This window comes from Chiloscyllium plagiosum, unplaced genomic scaffold, assembly GCF_037043375.1.
Source record: "Chiloscyllium plagiosum isolate Xiang-an unplaced genomic scaffold, Cpla_swu_hap1 HiC_scaffold_42, whole genome shotgun sequence".
NCBI classification, from domain to species: domain Eukaryota; kingdom Metazoa; phylum Chordata; class Chondrichthyes; order Orectolobiformes; family Hemiscylliidae; genus Chiloscyllium; species Chiloscyllium plagiosum.
Window position 1 is genome coordinate 31,010,273 of NW_028270180.1, and position 19,843 is coordinate 31,030,115.

The 19,843-nt window shown below is 43.3% G+C and overlaps 1 protein-coding gene across 1 annotated transcript in view; it reads left to right on the top strand.

Moving 5' to 3' along the window:
* LOC122542462 (solute carrier family 12 member 1) overlaps positions 1-19,843 on the top strand; it is a 135,825-nt gene that overhangs the window by 12,851 nt on the left and 103,131 nt on the right. Inside the window, exon 3 of the mRNA XM_043680182.2 lies at positions 1,995-2,070. Within this exon, the coding sequence (XP_043536117.2) occupies positions 1,995-2,070 (76 nt within the window). The remainder of the gene's footprint in view (positions 1-1,994; positions 2,071-19,843) is intronic.

A 19,843-nucleotide genomic window follows, 5' to 3' on the forward strand; every position in this document is an offset into this window, starting at 1 on the left:
TAGATAGATGTGAACAGGGCTGTTACGTCAAAGGAGACCATTATTTCATCCTCTTCTACCTTGGTGCCTTTGGTCTTCAGGAATTCTTGCGTGGAGTGGATGGAGTGGCGTGAGTCTAAGTGTTTTAGTCTTTGGCGTAGCTCCATGGCCAATGTTAAAAGTTGGTGTTCCAGGTAACAAGAGTATGGGTCTGAGGGGGGGGGCTCCTGGTTTGTGAATTTTGGGTAACCGTAGAAGCGTGGTTTGTTGTATCAGAATGGTTTCACTTTTTGGAAGTTGGTCTTATTTCTCCAGATTTCTGAAGTTTTGAGTAGGGCTATGATTTGGTTCTCTAGTTGTGGGGTTGGGTCTATTGCCACTTGTCGATAGGTGTTGGTATCCGCACGTAGTGCATTCACATTTTCAATGGGGTCTGATTTAAAGTGACTGTCAAGCATCCTTTGTCTGCAAGTAGGATAATGTCTTTTTTTAGTGTTTCTAGTGCTTTCCAGTCTTGTGTATTGTTTCCTTCCTTTTTCCTGCTTAATGTTGGTGCAACTACCTGTCTGATAGTTTGCTGGGTTTCTTCTGAGTTGGTTGTCTTTGTGTTTCTAATGCTGCTAAGAAATCTTTCTTGTCCCCATCCTGGAAATTCTAATTTAAACCTCTTACTAAGACGGCTTTTTCAGTGTCTGGTAAGGGTTGGTCAGAAGTTTTTAAATCCATACTTCTGTTGTCACTGTTGTTTTGTGTAAGTTTTTGTCTAGTTTCTTTCTGCAGGGTCGAGTTTTTATCATTATTTTGTTGCTGTCTAATATCTATGGCTTGTTGTACTGTCTGACCATTCATGGTCTGTGGCATGAGCGAGTAAATATTTTTGGTGAAATTTCCCAGTTTTATTTAGTCCGTTGTGGGCATCATTAATCATTTCTCTAAGCATTCTGTAGCTGTTTTGCTCTGCTATACATTTAGCTAGCGGGGTGTTAAGGGGAAGTTTGCATTTAAGACATTTAGGTAGTACCTGTTTCCTTAGACATTCGTGCAGTCTGTACAGCTGTTCGCGGGTGGCACTATGTTGGATGACATTAGTTTCCCATTTTTGGGCCAGTTTTAGCATATTGTGCCCATAGGTGTTAGCGGGCTTTGAGGAGATTTGTAGCTCAGGTTGAGGTTCTGGATCTAGGTTTGCTCGCTGAGCTGGAAGGTTCATGTTTAGACGTTTCATCACCATACTAGGTGAAACTTGGGAAGTTTCATCTTCAGTGAGCCTATGGACGAAGCACTGGTGTTTCCTGCTTTCCATTTATATGTTTGGGTTTCTTTGGGTTGGTGAAGTCATTTCCTGTGGTGATGTCACTTCCCGTTCTTTCTCAGGGGTTGGTAAATGAAATCCAAGTCAATGTGTTTGTTGGTAGAGTTCTGGTTGGAATGCCATGCTTCTAGGAATTCTCGTACATGTCTCTGTTTGGCTTGTCCTTGGATGGACGTGTTGTCCCAGTTGAAGTGGTATCCTTCCTTATCTGTATGTAAGGATACAAGTGAGAGAGGGTCATGTCGTTTTGTGGCTAGTTGATGTTCATACAGATAAGGAAGGACACCACTTCGACTGGGATGACCCGTCCATCCCAAGACAAGCCAAACAGACATGCACGCGAATTCCTAGAAGCATGACATTCCAACTGGAACTCTATCAACAAACACATTGACTTGGATCCCATTTACCAACCCCTGAGAAAGAGAACAGGAAATGACATTACCAGAGGCAATGGTTTCACCAACCAAAGGAAACCCAAACATATAAATAGAAAGCAGGAAACATCAGCAGTGCTTTGTCCGGAAGTTCACTGAAGATGTTGCCTAGTATGGTGACGAAATGTCTGAAAATGAACCTTCCAGCTCAGTGAGCAAACCTACATCCAGCTATAATTTATCTGCCTACTATGTTCCTAGGCTGCTTCCCAAGTTTATGTAAGCCAAAGTTCAGCTTTGAAGTTAATTATGTATCTGTATTCTAGGTGCGATGTATGTTGAATATATGGGGTGTGATGCTTTTCATTCGGCTTTCATGGATAGTTGGCCAAGCTGGAATAGGTATGTTGCATCTTTTGTAATAGTATTTGGTGCTATATAATCTTAGATTATAGGAAAAGGCTTTCTGCAGTGTAATCAACATAGCATATGATGGGAGGTAGTAGCATAGTGGTATTGTCCCTAGACGAATAATTCAGACCCTCAGGCTGAAACTCCAGGGATGTGAGTGAATCCTACCATTACAAACTGTGAAATTTGAATTCAATTTCAAAAGTTAGGATTGAAACAAAAACTAGCCCGGTTACAGAGAGTGGTAAACTCAGCCCAGACAATCAAAGGCAACCTCCCATCTATAGAATCCACCTACCAGGCCCGATGTAAGGAAAGGCCGCCAGCATTCTCAAAGATCCATCCCACCCTGGCAATGCTTTTCTACAACCTCTAACATCGGGGAAGGTACAGAAGCCTGAACACGCACCAGTCGGTTTCAAAACAGTTTCTGTCCTACTGTTAGAATATTGAACGGACTCTCAAACTCTTAGCATTAGCCTGTTACCTGTGTTTTTATTTTTGCTGCTATTATGCTATTTAATTCTGTGAGCTGCCTGTATTGTTGGCAAGATAAAGCTTTTCACTGTGCCTTGGTACACGTGACAATAAAATCAATTCAATTCAATTCCATTAATTTGCTTCCCTAATATCCTGTAGGGATTGAAATTTGCTGATCTTTCCAGATGTGATTTGCTGCTGAGACCATTTTAGAGGATAGTTGAGTTCACCAGTTCAGGGGCATTTAGGGATGAGTAACAAATGTAGACCTTGCCTGTGATGACTACGTCCCATCAAAAAAAAATCCTAAGGTGCTTTACAGGAGCATTGTAAAGCAAGCCATGATGTCAGCCTATTAGGAGTTATCAGGCCAGATGACCAAGCAAGGAAGTGTGGCAAAGAGGTGAATGGAGAATTCCAGAGCTTTCATCCTTGGAAACTGAAGGCACACCACCAACAATGGATTCATTAAAATCTGAAGCTGAAGTGGCTGGAATTAGCGGTGTACAGATCTAAGGGTTGTAAAACTGGGGAGAACAGTTTTGGAGGAGTCATATCTGGGAAGGATTCAAAACATGAAATCAGAAGCAAGACATTACTTAACCATGTAAGTCAACCATCAGGGATGATATGAATGTGCCTTCATTCTCTCTAAACCATGTGTAGCACATTTGGATGACCTCAAGTTTACAGAGGGTAGAATATGGGAGTCCAGCTAGGAATGCATTGGAATAGAGTTTGAAGAATTCAGGAATAAATTAAGAATTCAGGAGCAGATTATCTGAGACAGGTCAAACCAGATGATTTAACAATGTTTGTACTGACCCATAAATTGTCAGTTCATATCTGGTTCAAGTACGATACTAAAATAGCATTGTCTCAGGATATTGCATGGGAACTGCTTTTGGAACTGGGATGGCTTCAATCATCTGTTAATTTGGAGGTAATTTCTACAAATGTTGGATGAGCCTCATCATTTAGTAGCAATGGAAGAATCAAAGATATGTCAGTATTAACACTACTTTCAGATAATGTCACAATGGAGCAATGTGTAGATGAGAAATGAGTGCGGACCAAGGCTTGAAAAGAAAAGCTGTTGCAAATATATTCTGGCTATGAGAAAATAAGAACAAAAATCATAAGAGAACAGTTCCATCAGCTGTGGAGAGGTTTTGGAGGATGGTGTGGTCAGCCATGTTTAATGTAGCAAGTCGTTAAGTGATGATTAGAGTCATAGAGATGTATAGCATGGAAACAGACCCTTCAGTCCAACTCATCCGTGCCAACCCGATATCTTAAAATAATCTAGTCCCATTTGCCAGCACTTGGCCCATATCCCCTCAATCCTCCCTATTCATAAATCCATACAGATGTCTTTTAAATGTTGTAATTGTGTACCAATCTCCACTTCCGCTGGCAGCTCATTCCATACACGCACCACAGTCTGCGTGAAAAAGTTGCCCCTTAGATCCCTTTTAAATTTTTGCCTTCTTGCCTGAAACCTATGCCCTCGAGTTCTGGATGAGGGAAAAGACTTTGTCTATTTACCCTATCTATGCACCTCTTAATTTTATAATCCTCTATAAGGTCACCCCTCCGCCTCTGACACACTAGGGAAATCTGCCCCAGCCTATTCAGCTTCTCCCTATACCTCAAGCCATCCAACCCTGGCAACTTCCTTGTAAATCTTTTCTGAACCCATTCAAGTTTCATAACATCCTCCTGATAGGATGGAGACCAGAATTGCACACAATATTCCAACCAATGACCTGTACAGATGCAACATGACCTCCCAACTCCTATACTCAATTCTCTGACCAGCAAAGGAAAGCACACAAACACCACTATCCTATCTACTTATGACTCCACTTTCAAGGAACTATGAACCTGTACTCCAAGGTCTCTGTTCAGCAGCACTCCCCTGGACCTTACCATTAGATGTATAAGTGCTGCCCTGATTTGCCTTCCCAAAATGCAGCACCTTGCAGTTATCAAAATTACACTGCATCTGTCACTCCTCGGCCCATTGACCCATCTAATCAAGATTCCGTTGTACTCTGGGGTAACCTTCTTTTCTGTCCACTACACCTCCAATTTTGGTGCCGTCTGCAAACTCACTAACTATACTTCCTCTGTTTACATCAAAACCATTTACATAACAAAAAAGTGAACCCAGCATCAATCCTTGTGACGCAGCACTGGTCACAGGTCTCCAGTCTGAAAAGCAACTTTTTACCACCACCTTCCGTCTTCTACCTTTTGAACCAGTTCTAGAACATAGAACAGTACAGCACAGAACAGGCCCTTCAGCCCACGATGTTGTGCTGACCATTGATCCTCATGTATGCACCCTCAAATTTCTGTGACCATATGCATGTCCAGCAGTCTCTTAAATGTCCCCAGTGACCTTGCTTCCACAACTGCTGCTGGCAACGTATTCCATGCACTCTCAACTCTGTGTAAAGAACCCGCCTCTGACATCCCCTCTATACTTTCCTCTAACCAGCTTAAAGCTATGACCCCTCGTGTTAGCCATTTCTGCCCTGGGAAATAGTCTCTAGCTATCAACTCTATCTATGCCTCTCATTATCTTGTATACCTCAATTAGGTCCCCTCTCCTCCTCCTTTTCTCCAATGAAAACAGTCTGAGCTCAGTCAATCTCTCTTCATAAGATAAGCCCTCCACTCCAGGCAGCATCCTGGTAAACTTCCTCTGAACCCTCTCCAAAGCATCCACATCTTTCCTATAATAGGACGTCCAGAACTGGACGCAGTAATCCAAGTGCGGTCTAACCAAAGTTTTATAGAGCTGCAACAAGCTCTCAACTCTTAAACTCAATCCCCCTGTTAATGAAGGCCAAAACACCATATGCTTTCTTAACAACCCTGTCCACTTGGATAGCCATTTTAAGGGATCTATGTACCTGCACCCCAAGATCCCTCTGTTGCTCCACACTGCCAAGAATCCTATCCTTAATCCTGTATTCAGCTTTCAAATTCGACCTTCCAAAATGCATCACCTCACATTTATCCAGGTTGAACTCCATCTACCACCTCTCAGCCCATCTCTGCATCCTGTCAATGTCCCGCTGCAGCCTACAACAGCCCTCTATACTGTCAACGACACCTCCAACCTTTGTGTCGTCTGCAAACTTGCTGACCCATCCTTCAATCCCCTCATCCAAGTCATTCTGTATCCATATAGCTAGTTCTCTCTGATGTAACCTTGCTAACTAGTCTACCATGAGGAACCTTGTCGAACGCCTTACTGAAGTCCATATGGATCACGTCCAATGCTCTGCCATCTTCGTTACTACTTCAAAAAAACTCAATCGAGTCAGTGAGACATGCTTTCCCACACAAAGCCATGTTGACTATCCCTAATCAGTCCTTGCCTTTCCAAGTACTTGTAAATCTTGACCTTCAGGATTCCCTCCAACAATTTGCCCACCACTTATGTCCGGATCACCGGTCTACAGTTCCCTGGCTTTTCCTTACCACCTTTCTTAAGTGGCACCATCTTATCTAGAAGGGGTCTTTTGATGATGAGGGAAAAAATTGTTCAGTGGTGTGTAAGAGCACTTCTGAATATAGAATAGGAAAGGGAAAAAGCCTGATATTTAAAGAACCTGAACCTTTGTTATTTATTGTATTACCCTTTTAACGAGTTCTGCATGTAAACTGAACAATTGGAAACATCAGTGATTTATTAGGTGAAAATTGCCACAGATAATTTGGGGAACAGCTGTTCAGTAGTGTAGGATAGCACTTTCAGATATAAAATCTAGAAGGGCCCTGGGTACTTCTGCAGTGGTAATGTCCCTACTTTTGTACCAGAAGGGCGCAGGTGCAAGTCCCACCTGTCACAGGTTGATCTTATAAAAACATTTGTAAGGTCTCTTGCAATGTTTCTGAAGCATAGTGGTTATTATGTTCACCCCTCATGAAAAAGATCCCGTTGACAGCCAGGCAGATACTCCAACACTGCCTTGTTCATAGGGACCTTGTGATGCAGTGGTGGTGACCGTGTTCCTGGGCCAGGAGGCCCAGCTTCGAGTCCCACCTGCTTCAGAGGTCTGTAATAGCAACTCTGATTTAGTTTGCTTTTTAAAAAAATGAAAGCGGTGTGGAAAGGCTTTTGTGGTACAATAGTAGTGGTACAATAGGAGGCCTGGCCTGGGGAGATCCATCTTCAGGGCTCTTGTAACATCTCTGAACAGGTTGATTGAAATAACTGAGTACTTGTCTTAAATCCTTGGACATTGATGAAGTGTTGAATTATTATTAACTGGAGTTAGATTTTTAGTGAGGTATATTCTTTCAGAACAAATCTCAGCCTTAAAAAGTAACTTGTAAAATATTCACTCCCAGCAATTTTCATGGCTCAAGTAGGACATTCAGTAGTAACACACAGAATGATGCATTTGATGGTAGCAGTAATGTAAGACTGCAAAGATGCAGATCAAAACATCAGTACAAAAGGCAAATGAGAACTAGGTGTGAGGGTTGAGATATCTCTGGTACTTAGAACAGATGACAGGAATTGAGGAACTATAACAAATGGAAGAATCCAGAAATGTGGTTAAGCTATGTTAGATGCATTTCAAAATCTCATTATATAATGTTTTAAACTGAATAGCAAAGTTTTGTGAATTATGCACAACTTGGAGGAGAAGGTGTTGGATACTGATTCAGCAGAGGAGATCGTACTAGTTACGAGAACCTTCAGCTAGTAATGAATGTTTGAGTTGCAAATTCAACCAAATATAATGTTTGGACAGTGGAGGCTTGTCTAATGTGTAAAATAAGATTGGTTAAAATGTTGTCTAGATTCTTAAAAGAAGGACATAAGTAAGGTGAAGGAATTTGAGAGTTCAAGTCTGGGGATGACATAATTTAGTGGCTATTCCCTATAATATAGTAGGTGTAAATCCTCATCTTATGGTTACTGACACTGACAAGTGGAATACTCTTACTTACTGTCTGAAAATGTTTCATGGATTGTGGAAATGCCACAAGGCCTTATGGTTTATAAGTCTGAAAATTGCTCCTTTTAACAAGACCTAACTTTTCTCATCAACGTATTCAGTAGTTGTTATTGGAATTGGGAGCCTAAAGGAAAAGAAGGTAGTTATCTTAAATACATCCATTTTCCTATCCTGAAGGTAAAAATTATCGTACAGGATACAGGCATAAGGATAGTGAGTATGATAAACTTAGAAGTCTGTGAGAAATGTGATACATATTTGAACCATCCCACCTTTAGTGTGTCTCCTTTTTAGTGAGAAACTTTAATAAAGTTGGAGCAGTGGATTATGGAAAGTAATATTTTTATTTTAAGCTCTCTGGTTGAAATAAACGTGAAATAACCTGGATGTTGGAAATCTAAGATGAAAACTGACCTGAAAAAACTCAGTTAATTTGAGGAATACCACTATTATTGGAGAACAGGGAAAGTCACCAGCAAATACAAACACTGGCTAAATGTTAAATGTGTAGTCTGTCTTGGCTCTGTCTTGGCTCTGTCTTGGCTCTGTCTTGGCTCTGTCTTGGCTCGATATACCTCGAGAGCAGGTCAGACTTGAACCTGGACCTCCTGCACTGAAGCAGTGACACTACCACTGACTCAAGAACCCTTCTGGTTAAATGTAAAATAAGGGTCAGGAGGCAAGATCCATAAATTGACAAAATGAGTGAAAGAAGCAGAAGACCAGAAGTAGAACATACAATAGTACAGCACAGTACAGGTCCTTCAGCCCACAATATTGTGTCGAGCACTATCTTAAACTAAGATCAACCTAACTTACATACCCCTCAATTTACTGCCGTCCATGTGCTTGTCCAGTAGTCGCTTAAATATCCCTAATGTCTCTGACTCTACTACCACCGCTGGCAGTGCATTCCACGCATCCTCAACTTTTGGTGTAGAAAACCTACCTCTGATGTCTCCCCCATACCTTCCAATTACCTTTAAAATTATGACCACAATTTCTGCCCTAGGGAAAAGTCTCTGGCTATCTATCTATGCCTGTCATTACCTTGTACACCCCTTAAAAGTCATCTCTGTTCTTCTGTCCAGTGTGAAAAGCTCTTAACCTCTCTTCATAAGATAAGCTCTCTGATCCAGGCAGATCCTGGTAAATCTCCTTTGCATTGTCTCTACAGCTTCCACATCCTCCTTATGATGAAGTGACCAGAACTGGACACACTATTCCAAGTGTGATTTAATCAGGGTTTTATAGAGCTGCAGCAAAACTTTGCGATTCTTAAATTCAATCCTCCTGTTAATGAAAATCAAAACCCCATACGCCTTCTGAAAAACACTATCAATTTGGGTGGTAACTTTGAGGGATCTATGTACGTAGACTCCAAGATCCTGCTGTTTCTCCACACTGCCAAGAATCCTGTCTTTAACCCTGTATTCTCCATTCAAATTAGACCTTCCAAAATGAATCAATTTGCAATTATCCAGGTTGAACTCCATCTGCCACTTCTCAGCCCAGCTCTGCATCCTGTCAATGTCTTGTAGTCTGCAACAGCCCTTGACACTATCTACAACACCACAGACCTTTGTGTCATTGGTGAATTTATTAACCCATCCTTCCACTTCTTCATCCAAGTCATTCATAAAAACTACAAAGAGCAGAGGCTCAAGAACAAATCCCTGTGGGGCCCCGCTGGTCACAGACCTCCAGGCAGTATACTTTCCATCCACTACCGTTTGCTGTCATCTTTTGGTCAGCCAATTCTGTATCCAGATAGCCAAATTTCCCTGCAAATCATACTTCCTAACTTTGAGTGAGCCACCAGGAACTGCATCAAATGCCTTACTGAAATCCATATAAACCATATCCACTGCTTAACGTTCATCAACATGTCTTGTCACGTCTTCAAAGAACTCAAAATAAAGTTTGAGGCATGACAATGGAACTGTTCTTCCAAATAGTCATAAATCCTATCTCCCAGCATCCTTTCCAGTACCTTGCTTACCATAGACATAAGACTGATTGGTCTGTAATTCCCAGGGATTTCCCTATTCCCTTTCTAGAACAGGACCAGCATTCGCCTCCTTCCAATTAGCCACTACTACTCCCGTGGAGAGTGAGGATGGGAAAATCATTGTCAGAGGTGCAGCAATGTCATTTCTTGCTGCTTGTAGTAACCTTGCGTATATCTGATTCGGCCCTGGGAACCTACCTACCTTGATGCTTCCCAGAATTTCCAGCACATCCACTTTCTTAATATCAATCTGTTCAAGCCTATTACTCTGGTCCATCGTTTTTTCACGATCAACAAGGTCCCTCTCTCAGGTGAGTTCTTAGCAAAAAACTCATTAGGGCCTCCCCTATCTCTTCAGACTCCAGGCACAAGTTCCCTTCACTATCCCTGATTGGCCCTACCCTTTTTCTGATTATTCTCATGTATGTGTAGAATGCCTTTGAGTTTTCCCTAATCCTTCCCGCCAAGGCTTTATCGTGCCCCATCCTACTCTCCTCAGTCTGTTTTGAGTTCTTTCCTAACTACCCTGTAATCCTCTAAAGCTGTGCCAGATCCTTGCTGCTTCAATCTTCGTTTTTGACGAAGCTCCTCTTCTCTGGTCATCCAAGGCTCCTTCGCCTTCCCATTCCTTGCCTGTCTCAGTGGGACAAAGTTATCCAACACTTGCAACAAGTGCTCCTTAAACAGCCCCACATTTGTGCATTTCCCATGTTCCCAATTTACACTCAACAACTCCGGTCTGTATAATTTCCCGTCCCCCAATTAAATACCCTTCCATTATGCCTGTTCCTATCCCCCTCCGTGGCTATGGTAAATGTGAGGCAGTTGTGGTCAGAGTTGTCGATGATCTCCCACCGAGAGACCTGACACCTGGCCTGGCATCAAATCCACTATGACCTCCCCCAGGTCAATCTATTTACATATTGAGTCAGGAATCCTTCCTGGACACCTGACAAAATCAGCTCCATCCAGACCATCGGCACTAAGGAGGTTCCAGTCAACATTGGGGAAGTTGAACTCACCGATAACAACAACTCTGTGACATCTGCACCTTTCCAAGATCTGCTGTTCAATCTGATCTTCCATCTCTCTGCTGCTATTGAGTGGTCTATAGAAAACAACCAATAAAGGGACAACTCCTTTCCTGTTACTGACTTCCACTCATACTGACTCAGTAGACAAACCCTCCTCAACAACCTATTTTCCTGCAGCTGTGATGCACTCTCTAATTAATAGTGCTACTTGCCCTCCTCTTTTACTCTTCTTCTCCTCCCCCCCCCCCCACCCACCGTTTTTTTTAAAAAGATCTAAACCCTAAACAGCAACCATCCTGTCCCTGTGAAATCCATGTCTCTGTTATGGCCACAACATTGTAGTTCCAAGTACTGATCCATGCTCTACGTTCATCACTCTTATTCCTGACGCATCTTGCATTGAAATAGACACACTTTTTAACCCATCCCTTTGCTTTATTAACTGTGTATCATTCCTGACAGACACTGCATTCTATTTCTGCCTGTTCAATGACTACCCTCTCCTCTGATCTGTAGCTCTGCTTCCCACCCCCCTACCAAACTAGTTTAAACCCTCCTGAAGTGCTGTAGCAAATCAACTGCCCAGGGATTGGTATCCCTGCAGTTTAACTGCAACCTGTCCTTCATGTACAGGGCCCACCTTCCCCAGAATGATCTACATATCTGAAGCTCTCCTTCCTGCACCAGCCCTGTGAGTGTTTAACTGCACTCACATCCTGTTCCTCACCTCACTAGCATGTGGCACTGCTAGTAATCCTGAGATTACTACTCTGCTCATTCTACTTTGTAATTTCCTAACTCCCTGAAATCACTTTTTTAGATCCTCATCCCTTTTCCTGGTTATGTCATTGGTATCAATGTGCACCACGACTTCTGGCTGATCACCCTCCCTCTTCAGAATCCTGTACACTCGATCAGAGGCATCTGTGACCCTGGCATCTGGGATGCAACATGCCTTCCAGGAGTCCTGATCGTGACTACAGAATCTCCTGTCTGTTCCTCTAACTATTGAGACTCCTACCACTGGCACTTTTCTATTCTCGCACCTTCCCTTCTGAGCCACAGAGCCAGGCTCAGTGCCAGAGACCTGGCCACTATGGTTTTCCCCTGGTAAGTTGTCCTCCATAACATTATCCAAAATTGTATGCTTATTATTATGGGGAACGACCACAGGGATTCCTTGTACTGCCTGCCTGTTCCCTTTCCGTCCCCTGACTGTAACCCAACTACCTTTGTCCCGTACCTGAGCTGGGACAACCTCCCTGTAACTCTATTTATTCCCCCCCCTCACCTCCTGAATAATCAGAAGTTCATCCAGCTCCGACTCCAGTTCCCTAATACGGTTTCCGAGGAGCTGAATTCCCAAAGGGACTAGTGGAAAAAACTAACCTTACCAAAACGGCGCACAGAACCTTTTTTTTGGTTACAGGAGGAGGATTAGTGGAAGACACTATCTTAGTAGTGCTTAGGTAAAGCAACCATCCAAATGTTTTACCTCACTTACTCAGCAGTCCCGTGTCTGCTCCTACTCAGCCTGCCCTCCTCCTATTCACGAGATCAGTTATTAAAGAAGGAATTTACCTTTTCGGCAGTTCCCTGGTTCTTGCTCTCACCCTTGCCACTGCTGCTGCAAAAATGGGGACTGCTGATCCCACGAGGTAAGTTTTTTTTATTTTAAAAAGAAGAATTTACCTTCCTGGCAGCCCCTCTCCGGTCCTTGCTCTCACCTCACACTCATGTGTTCTGTACATTCTGAAAGAAGACTTCAAAGTAAACATGGTTCTAGGATAGGAATATGAACTTAGAGTTTAGAGATGTACAGCACGCAAACAGACCCTTCGGTACAACCCGTCCATGGCGACCAGATATCCCAACCCAAGGCAGCAAGCCTCACAGCTTCAGAGACTCTGGTTCGATTCCGGCCTCTAGTTACTGTCTGTCTGTGTGGGGTTTGCACATTCTCCCCGTGACTGCGTGGGTTCCCTTCGGGTGCTCTGGTTTCCTCCCACAGTCCAAAGATGTGCAGGTCAGGTGAATTGGCCATGCTAAATTGCCCATAGTGTTAGGTGCGTTAGTCAGAGGGAAATGGATCTGGATGGGTTACTCCTTGGACGGTCGGTATGGACTTGTTGGGCTGAAGGGCCTGTTTCCACACTGTAGGGAATCTAATCTAGTCCCACCTGCCAGCACTTGGTCCATATCCCTCCAAACTCTTCCTATCCATATATACATGCACATGCCTTTTAAATGTTGCAATTGTACCAGCCTCCACCACATCCTCTGGCAGCTCATGCCATACACGTACCACTCTGTATGAAAAGGTTACCCATTAGGTCTCTTTTATATCTTTACCCTCTCACCCTAAACCTATGCCCTCTAGTTCTGGACTCCCCCACCCCAGGGAAAAGACTTTGTCTATTTATCCTATCTATGCCCCTCATGATGTTATAAACTTCTATAAGGTCACCCCTCAACCTCCGACGCTCCAGGGAGAACAGCCCCAGCCTGTTCAGTCTCTCCCTGTAGCTCAGATCCTCCAACCCTGGCAACATCCTTGTAAATCTTTTCTGAACCCTTTCAAGTTTCACAACATTTTTCCGATAGGAAGGAGACCAGAATTTCACGCAGTGTTCCAACAGTGGCCTAACCAATGTCCTGTACAGCCGCAACATGACCTCCCAACTCCTGTACTCGATACTCTGACCAATAAAGGAAAGCATACCAAATGCCTCCTTCACTATCTTATCTACCTGCAACTCCACTTTCAAGGAGCTATGAACCTGCACTCCAAGCTCTCTCTGTTCAGCAACACTCCCTAGGACCTTACCATTAAGTGCATAAGTCCTGCTAAGACTTAATTTCCCAAAATGCAGCACCTCTCATTTATCTAAAGTAAACTCCATCTGCCACTTAGCCCATTGGCCCATCTAATCAAGATTCAGTTGTAATCTGAGTTAACCTTCTGCGTTGTCTGCTACACCTCCAATTTTGATGTCATCGGCAAACTTACTAGACCTCTTACACTCACATCCAAATGGTTTATATAAATGACGAAAAGTAGTGGACCCAGCACCGATCCTTATGGCACTTTTCTGGTCACAGGCTCCAATCTGAAGAATAATCCTCCACCACCACCCTCTGTCTTCTACCTTTGAGTCAGTTGTGTATCCAAATGGCTAGTTCTCCCTGTATTTGGTGAGATCTAACCCTGCTCACCAGTCTCCCATGGGGAACCTTGTTGAACACCTTACTGCAGTCTACATAGATCACATTTACCACTCTGTCCTCATCAATTCTCTTTGCTGCTACTTCAAAAAACTTCAAGTTTGAGAGACGTGATTTCCCACACACAGCCAAGTTGACTATCCCTAATCAGTCCTTGCCTTTCAAAATGCATGTACAGTAGTGCCTTGACTTACGAACTTAATCCGTTCTGGGACCTGGTTCGCGAACCAAAAAGTTTGCAAACTGAATCAATGTTTCCCATTGTTGGATAGCGTAAGAATGCTTGGGCGGCTGTTCACAGCACACGCGCCAAAGACAAACTGAATGAGATCACGTGGGGCCCGAGAGCTTTCGCGTTCAACATGCGCGTAGCAAAGCAGAACAATGAAACCATGTGGTTGCACGCTGGCTTTTTGCATTCGTACCTGGAATTTCGTACGTACGTTGAAGCAAACGTTTACGTACAATCCTGTTCTTAAACCGATTTGTATGTGCATGGGATCGTTTGTATGTCGAGGCGTTACTGTACACCCTGTCTCTCAGGATTGCCTCCAACAACTTGCCCACCACCCATGTCAGGCTCACTGGTCTGTCATTCCCTTGCTTATCCTTACCACCTTTCTGAAACAGTGGCACCACAATTGACAACTTCCAGTCTTCCAGCACCTCACCTGTGACAATCAATGATACAAATTTCTCAGCAAGAGGCCCAGCAATCACTTCCCTAGCTTCCCACAGAGTTCTAGGGTACACCTGATTAGATCCTGGGGATTGATCCACTTCTGTGTTTCAAGACATCCAGCACTTCCTCCTCTGTAATATGGACATTTTAATGAAGTCACCATCTATTTCCTTACATTCTAATATCTTCCATGTCTTTTTTGACAGTAGACACTGATGCAAAATACTCATTTATTACCTCCCCATCTCCTACAGCTCCACACAAAGGCTGACTTACTGATCTTTGAGGGGCCTTATTCTTTCCCTAGTTACCTTTTTGTCCTTAATGTATTTGTAAAAACCCTTTGGATTCTCATACTTCCACATATTGAATCAGAAAACTTTCTTGTATACACTTAACAAATTCCTCTCCATCTAAACCATTAATACTATGGCAGTCCCTGTCTGTTTGGAAAGTTAAAATCCCCTACCATAACCATCCTATTATTCTTACAAATAACTGAGATCTCCTTACAAATTTGTTCCTCAATTTCCCTCTGACTATTAGGGGGTCTACAATACAATCCCAATAAGGTGATCATCCCATTCTTATTTCTCAGTTCCACCCAAATAACTTCCCCGGATGTATTTCCGGGAATATCCTCCCTCAGAGCAGCTGTAATACTATCTCATCAAAAATGCCACTCCCCCTCCTCTCTTGCCTCCCTTTCTATCCTTCCTGTAGCATTTGTATCCTGGAGCATTAAGCTGCCAGTCCTGCCCATCCCTGAGCCATGTTTCTGTATTTGCTATGATATCCCGGGCCCATGTTCCTAACTGTGCCCTGAGTTCATCTGCCTTCCCTGTTAGGCCCCTTGCTTTGAAATAAATGCAGTTTAGTTTATCAGTCCTACCTTGTTTTCTGCTTTGTCCTGCCTGCTCTGACTATTTAACTCACTTCTGAGACTGGTACAGTTGAGAACAGATTGATTTGTTTCCTCACTATCTCCCTCGGTCCCAACCCCCACCTTACTAGTTTAAATCCTCCCAAGCAGTTCTAACAAATCTCCCTGCCAGTATATTAGTCCCCTTCCAATTTAGGTGCAATCCGTCCTTGTTCAGGTCACTTCTACCCCAAAAGAGATTCCAATGATCCAAAAATGTGGATCCTTCTCCCATACACCAGCCCTTCAGCCAGGCATTCATTGCAAAAAGAATCCCTAACGTAAAAGGAGGAAAGTTTGTATTTGTCGTCCAAAAAGAGAGTGAACAGAAGTTGAGGTCATAATTTGACCAGAGTAAAGACTTTGGAACTGGCCGGGAATACTGGAGGAACTGAGCCCTTATGATCAAACAGTTTGAGTGGCTATAAACATAAGTTGATAAAGGTTTCCCAGCTTTGAGTTGGACAGCTGGAAAGAATTTGGTATATGTGACACCAAAACAGGGACACCCAGCCTTCATGCACACAGTAATGTGCACTAAAATTCTATTCTCTGATGGGATATATAAGGCTAAAGCCAGACTAGTAGCTCTTAATTTCAGTGAGAACCTCTCGTAAATGAATTGGAGTTAAATAAAAAAAGTTTTTTTTTGAAGGCAAATGTTTGGAAGAGAAATATGTTTAAAAGCATCTAATAAATCTATGTAAATTGCAAATGATGCAGCAAGCCTTTGGTATTTTTTTTAGTATTGACATTGTCAGCATAAAGGGAATCTTAAAAATAAGAAATAAAAACAGAAGTTGATGGAAAAACTCAGCAGATTTGGCAGCATCTGTGAAGAGAAATTAAAATTGATGTTGACCATTCCCATGGCCCTTCCTCAAAACTGATAGTAACTAGGAAAATATCAGTTTAAATGCAGAAGATAGGGTGGAGGAGGAGGTAAGGAGCAAATGACCGGTTGGGATAGAGCCCTAACACTGATAAGCAACATGGTGACTTAATGGTTAGCACTGCTGTCTTACAGTACCAGGGACCACTGATCGATTCCAGCCTCTGGTGACTGGAGTTTGCACGTCCTCCCCGTGTCTGTGTGGGTTTCCTCCCATAATCCAAAGACATGCAGGTTCGGTGAATTGTCCATGGTGTTCAGGGATGTGTAGGTTAGGTGCATTAGTCAGGGGCAAATGTAGAGTAATATAGGGTAGGGAAATGGCTAATGGCAGACTGTGATAACAGGGGTAGGGGGGTTAGGCCATGGGGGAGTTCAAATTATTGAATTCAAAACAGGGACACTGCTGCCTCCAGACTCTAAGTGGAAAATGAGGTGGTGTTATTCCAGCTTGCGCAGAGCTTTGTTGGAGCACTGCAGCAGGCCACAGACTGAGATGTTAGCCACGGAATGGGGTATGTGTTAAAGTGGTAGGCAACGTGAAGCTCAGGGTCCTTGCAGGCAAAATGCAGATATTCTACGAAGCAGTCACCCAATCTACGCTTTGTTTTCCCCAGTGTAAAGGAAACCACATTATGAGCAGTGACTGCAGGAAACTAGATTGTGAGAAGTGCAGGTAAAGTGCTGCTTCACCTGTAAGTTATGTTTGGGCCCTTGGATACTGAGGAGATAAATGGGTAGATGTTACACCTTTGGCGATTTTTAAGGCAAGGTGCTGTGGGGATGTATTGGAAGTGAAAGAAGAGTGGACCAAGGAGTCCTGGAGGCACCGGTCCATGTGGACAGTGGACCGAGGAGGGGAAGGGAATAAGTGTCTAGTGGTGGCACCTCACTGGACATGGTGGAAATGGTGGCTGATGATCTTCTGCATGTGGATGCTGGTAGGATGGTAAGTAAGAAGACAGCACCTTCCCCTGGCAACCACTGAAGGTATAACATCTGCCCATTTAACCATGCACATACACTCCAAGGGCCAAAGCACACCTTCCAGGTGAAGCAGCACTTTAGCTGCACAGTACACAATCTAGTCTACTGCATTCACTGCTCACAACGAGGCCTTCCCTACACTGGAGAAGTGAAGAGTAGACTGGGTGACCATTTCATGGATTATTCCATTCTGACCGCAATAAAGACTCTGAGCAATCTGTCTACCACTTGAACACACCACCCTGTTCCCTGGCCAACCTCTGTCTCTGCCTGCTGCAGTGCTCCAGTGAAGCTCAGTGTAAGCTGGAAGAACAACATCTCACTTTCCACTCTTGGACCCTGCATCTTTTGGATGTGCTATCGTGTTCAATAATTTTAGGGCTTGAACTCTCCCATGTCCTAGCCCCCTATCCATTGCACACTACCTATTGTTAGCCACTGTCTCCTTTAACAGATATTCACCCTCCCACCCAGATTGTTATCAACTCCTTTGTCAGTCCTACTGTTATAGAGTCAGAGGTATACAGCGCAGAAATGACCCTTTGGTCCAACTGGTCCATGCTGACCAGATATCCTAACTAATCTAGTCCCATTTACCAACTCTTGGCCCATATCCCTCTAAACCCTTCCTATTCATCTAACCCTCCCAGATGCCTTTTAAATGCTGTAATTGTACCAGCCTCCACCACTTCCTCTGGCAGCTCATTCCATACACGTACCACCCTCTGTGTGAAAACATTGCCCCTTAAGTCCCTTTTACATCTTTCCCCTCTCACCCTGAACCTATGCCCTCTAGTTCTGGACTCCCCCATCCCAGGGAAAATACCTTGTATGTTTATCCTACCCATGCCCTTCATGATTTTATAAATCTCTATAAGGTCACCCCTCAGCCTCTGCTGAAGGGAAAACAGCCCCAGCCTATTCAGCCTCTCCCTATAGCTCAAATTTTCCAACCCTGGCAACATGCTTGTAAATCTTTTCTGAGTGCTTTCAAGTTTCACAACCTCCTTCTGATGGGAAAGAGACCAGAATTGCAAGCAATATTCCCAAGTGTTCTTCTCTCTCTTTGGGCTCTATCTCTATCTATTGTTTACTCCTTACCTCCTCCCCCACCCTATCCTCTGCATATAAACTGACATTTTCCCAGATACCATCACTTCTGTGGAAGAATCACTGGACCGGAAATGTTAATGTCGATTTCAAAGATGCTGCCAGGCCTACTGAGCTTTTCCAGCAACTTTTTGTTTTTGTTTCTGATTTACAACATCTATAGTTTTTTCAGTTTTTAAATAAGGAATTGTCAAAAATTGTGGATTGATGCCAAGGTACCAGTTGTTAACTTTTTGGTAAACAGTCTATCTTATTCAATAAAGTTTTGGAAATCCTTTGAGGGGCACATGGTGGAATGACGAGTTATAAATTCACAAAAATATAAATTTTTGCTTTGGTTACTAACTGTTTCGCCTGTGCAATAGTTCCACAAAGGCCAGCATCCTGTCACCATGTCATCCTTTATTTACATGTGCACAGTATGTAATTCTGACCCAACTAGTTCAGAGCTGGCTCTTTAAGTGGGCAAAACCCCTAACACACTCTATATCTGTCAACCAGGACTGCATGATTGAGGCTGTAAACTTGGTCCAATCAGAGAACTTGTACTCTTAAGATCCACCAGGCTGACCTCGTTCCAATCACTACAGCCTAGTCCTCTCGCAGAAAGAGAAATTGGCAGAGGCAGCTGATCATATTGTCCTCCATCTTACCAAAAAATAAATAATGAGCTCCTCCCACTTCTATCTCCTCTAATCTCATCTCCAACAATGTGATTGGTAATGAATACTGTTTGCAATCAAGAAAAGAAGCTTTTGAATTACTGGATAATTCTGGAAAGCGTGTCTGAGTGCTTATATGGTCTAACCCAGTCTGTCATTAGATGCCAAAACCAGTAGTCCACTATACCCTTAAAAAATCTGTGTACATTGGATGAAGGGAATGAGGTTGAGAGTCATAGAGGGGCTGTGGCCATGGTGAATGAGGGTAATGGTTTCACTAGAGTGCAGAGCACCGAAATGCAGATGAGTGCAATAAAGCAAATCAATAGGGAACAGCATCCAACATTCAGACTTTTAAAATGCAAGGATGGAGCCCAGAGAAGTTCAAATTGGGTGTGGAAAGGAATTTGGGTGGAGACTGACTCAAGGAAGAGAGAAGCTTAGATGTGATTGATCAAATGCGATTTGCATGAACACACAGGGCTAGGTAAATGCATTTGGGAAATTTACATGGAGGGTAAGAGGACAGTGAACTCGGGAAAGAATGAGTTAAGATGGAATCTGTACTCTGCAGAGACTGAGGGAGGAAGATATAGAGTTATACAGATGCACAGCACAGAAACAGACCATTTGGTCCAATTCTTCCATGTCAGCCAGACATCCTAACCTAATCTAGTCCTATTCGCCAACACTTGGCCCATATCCCTCTATTCAGATGCCTTTCATAGAACATAGAAAAGTACAGCCTAGAACAGGCCCTTTGGCCAACGA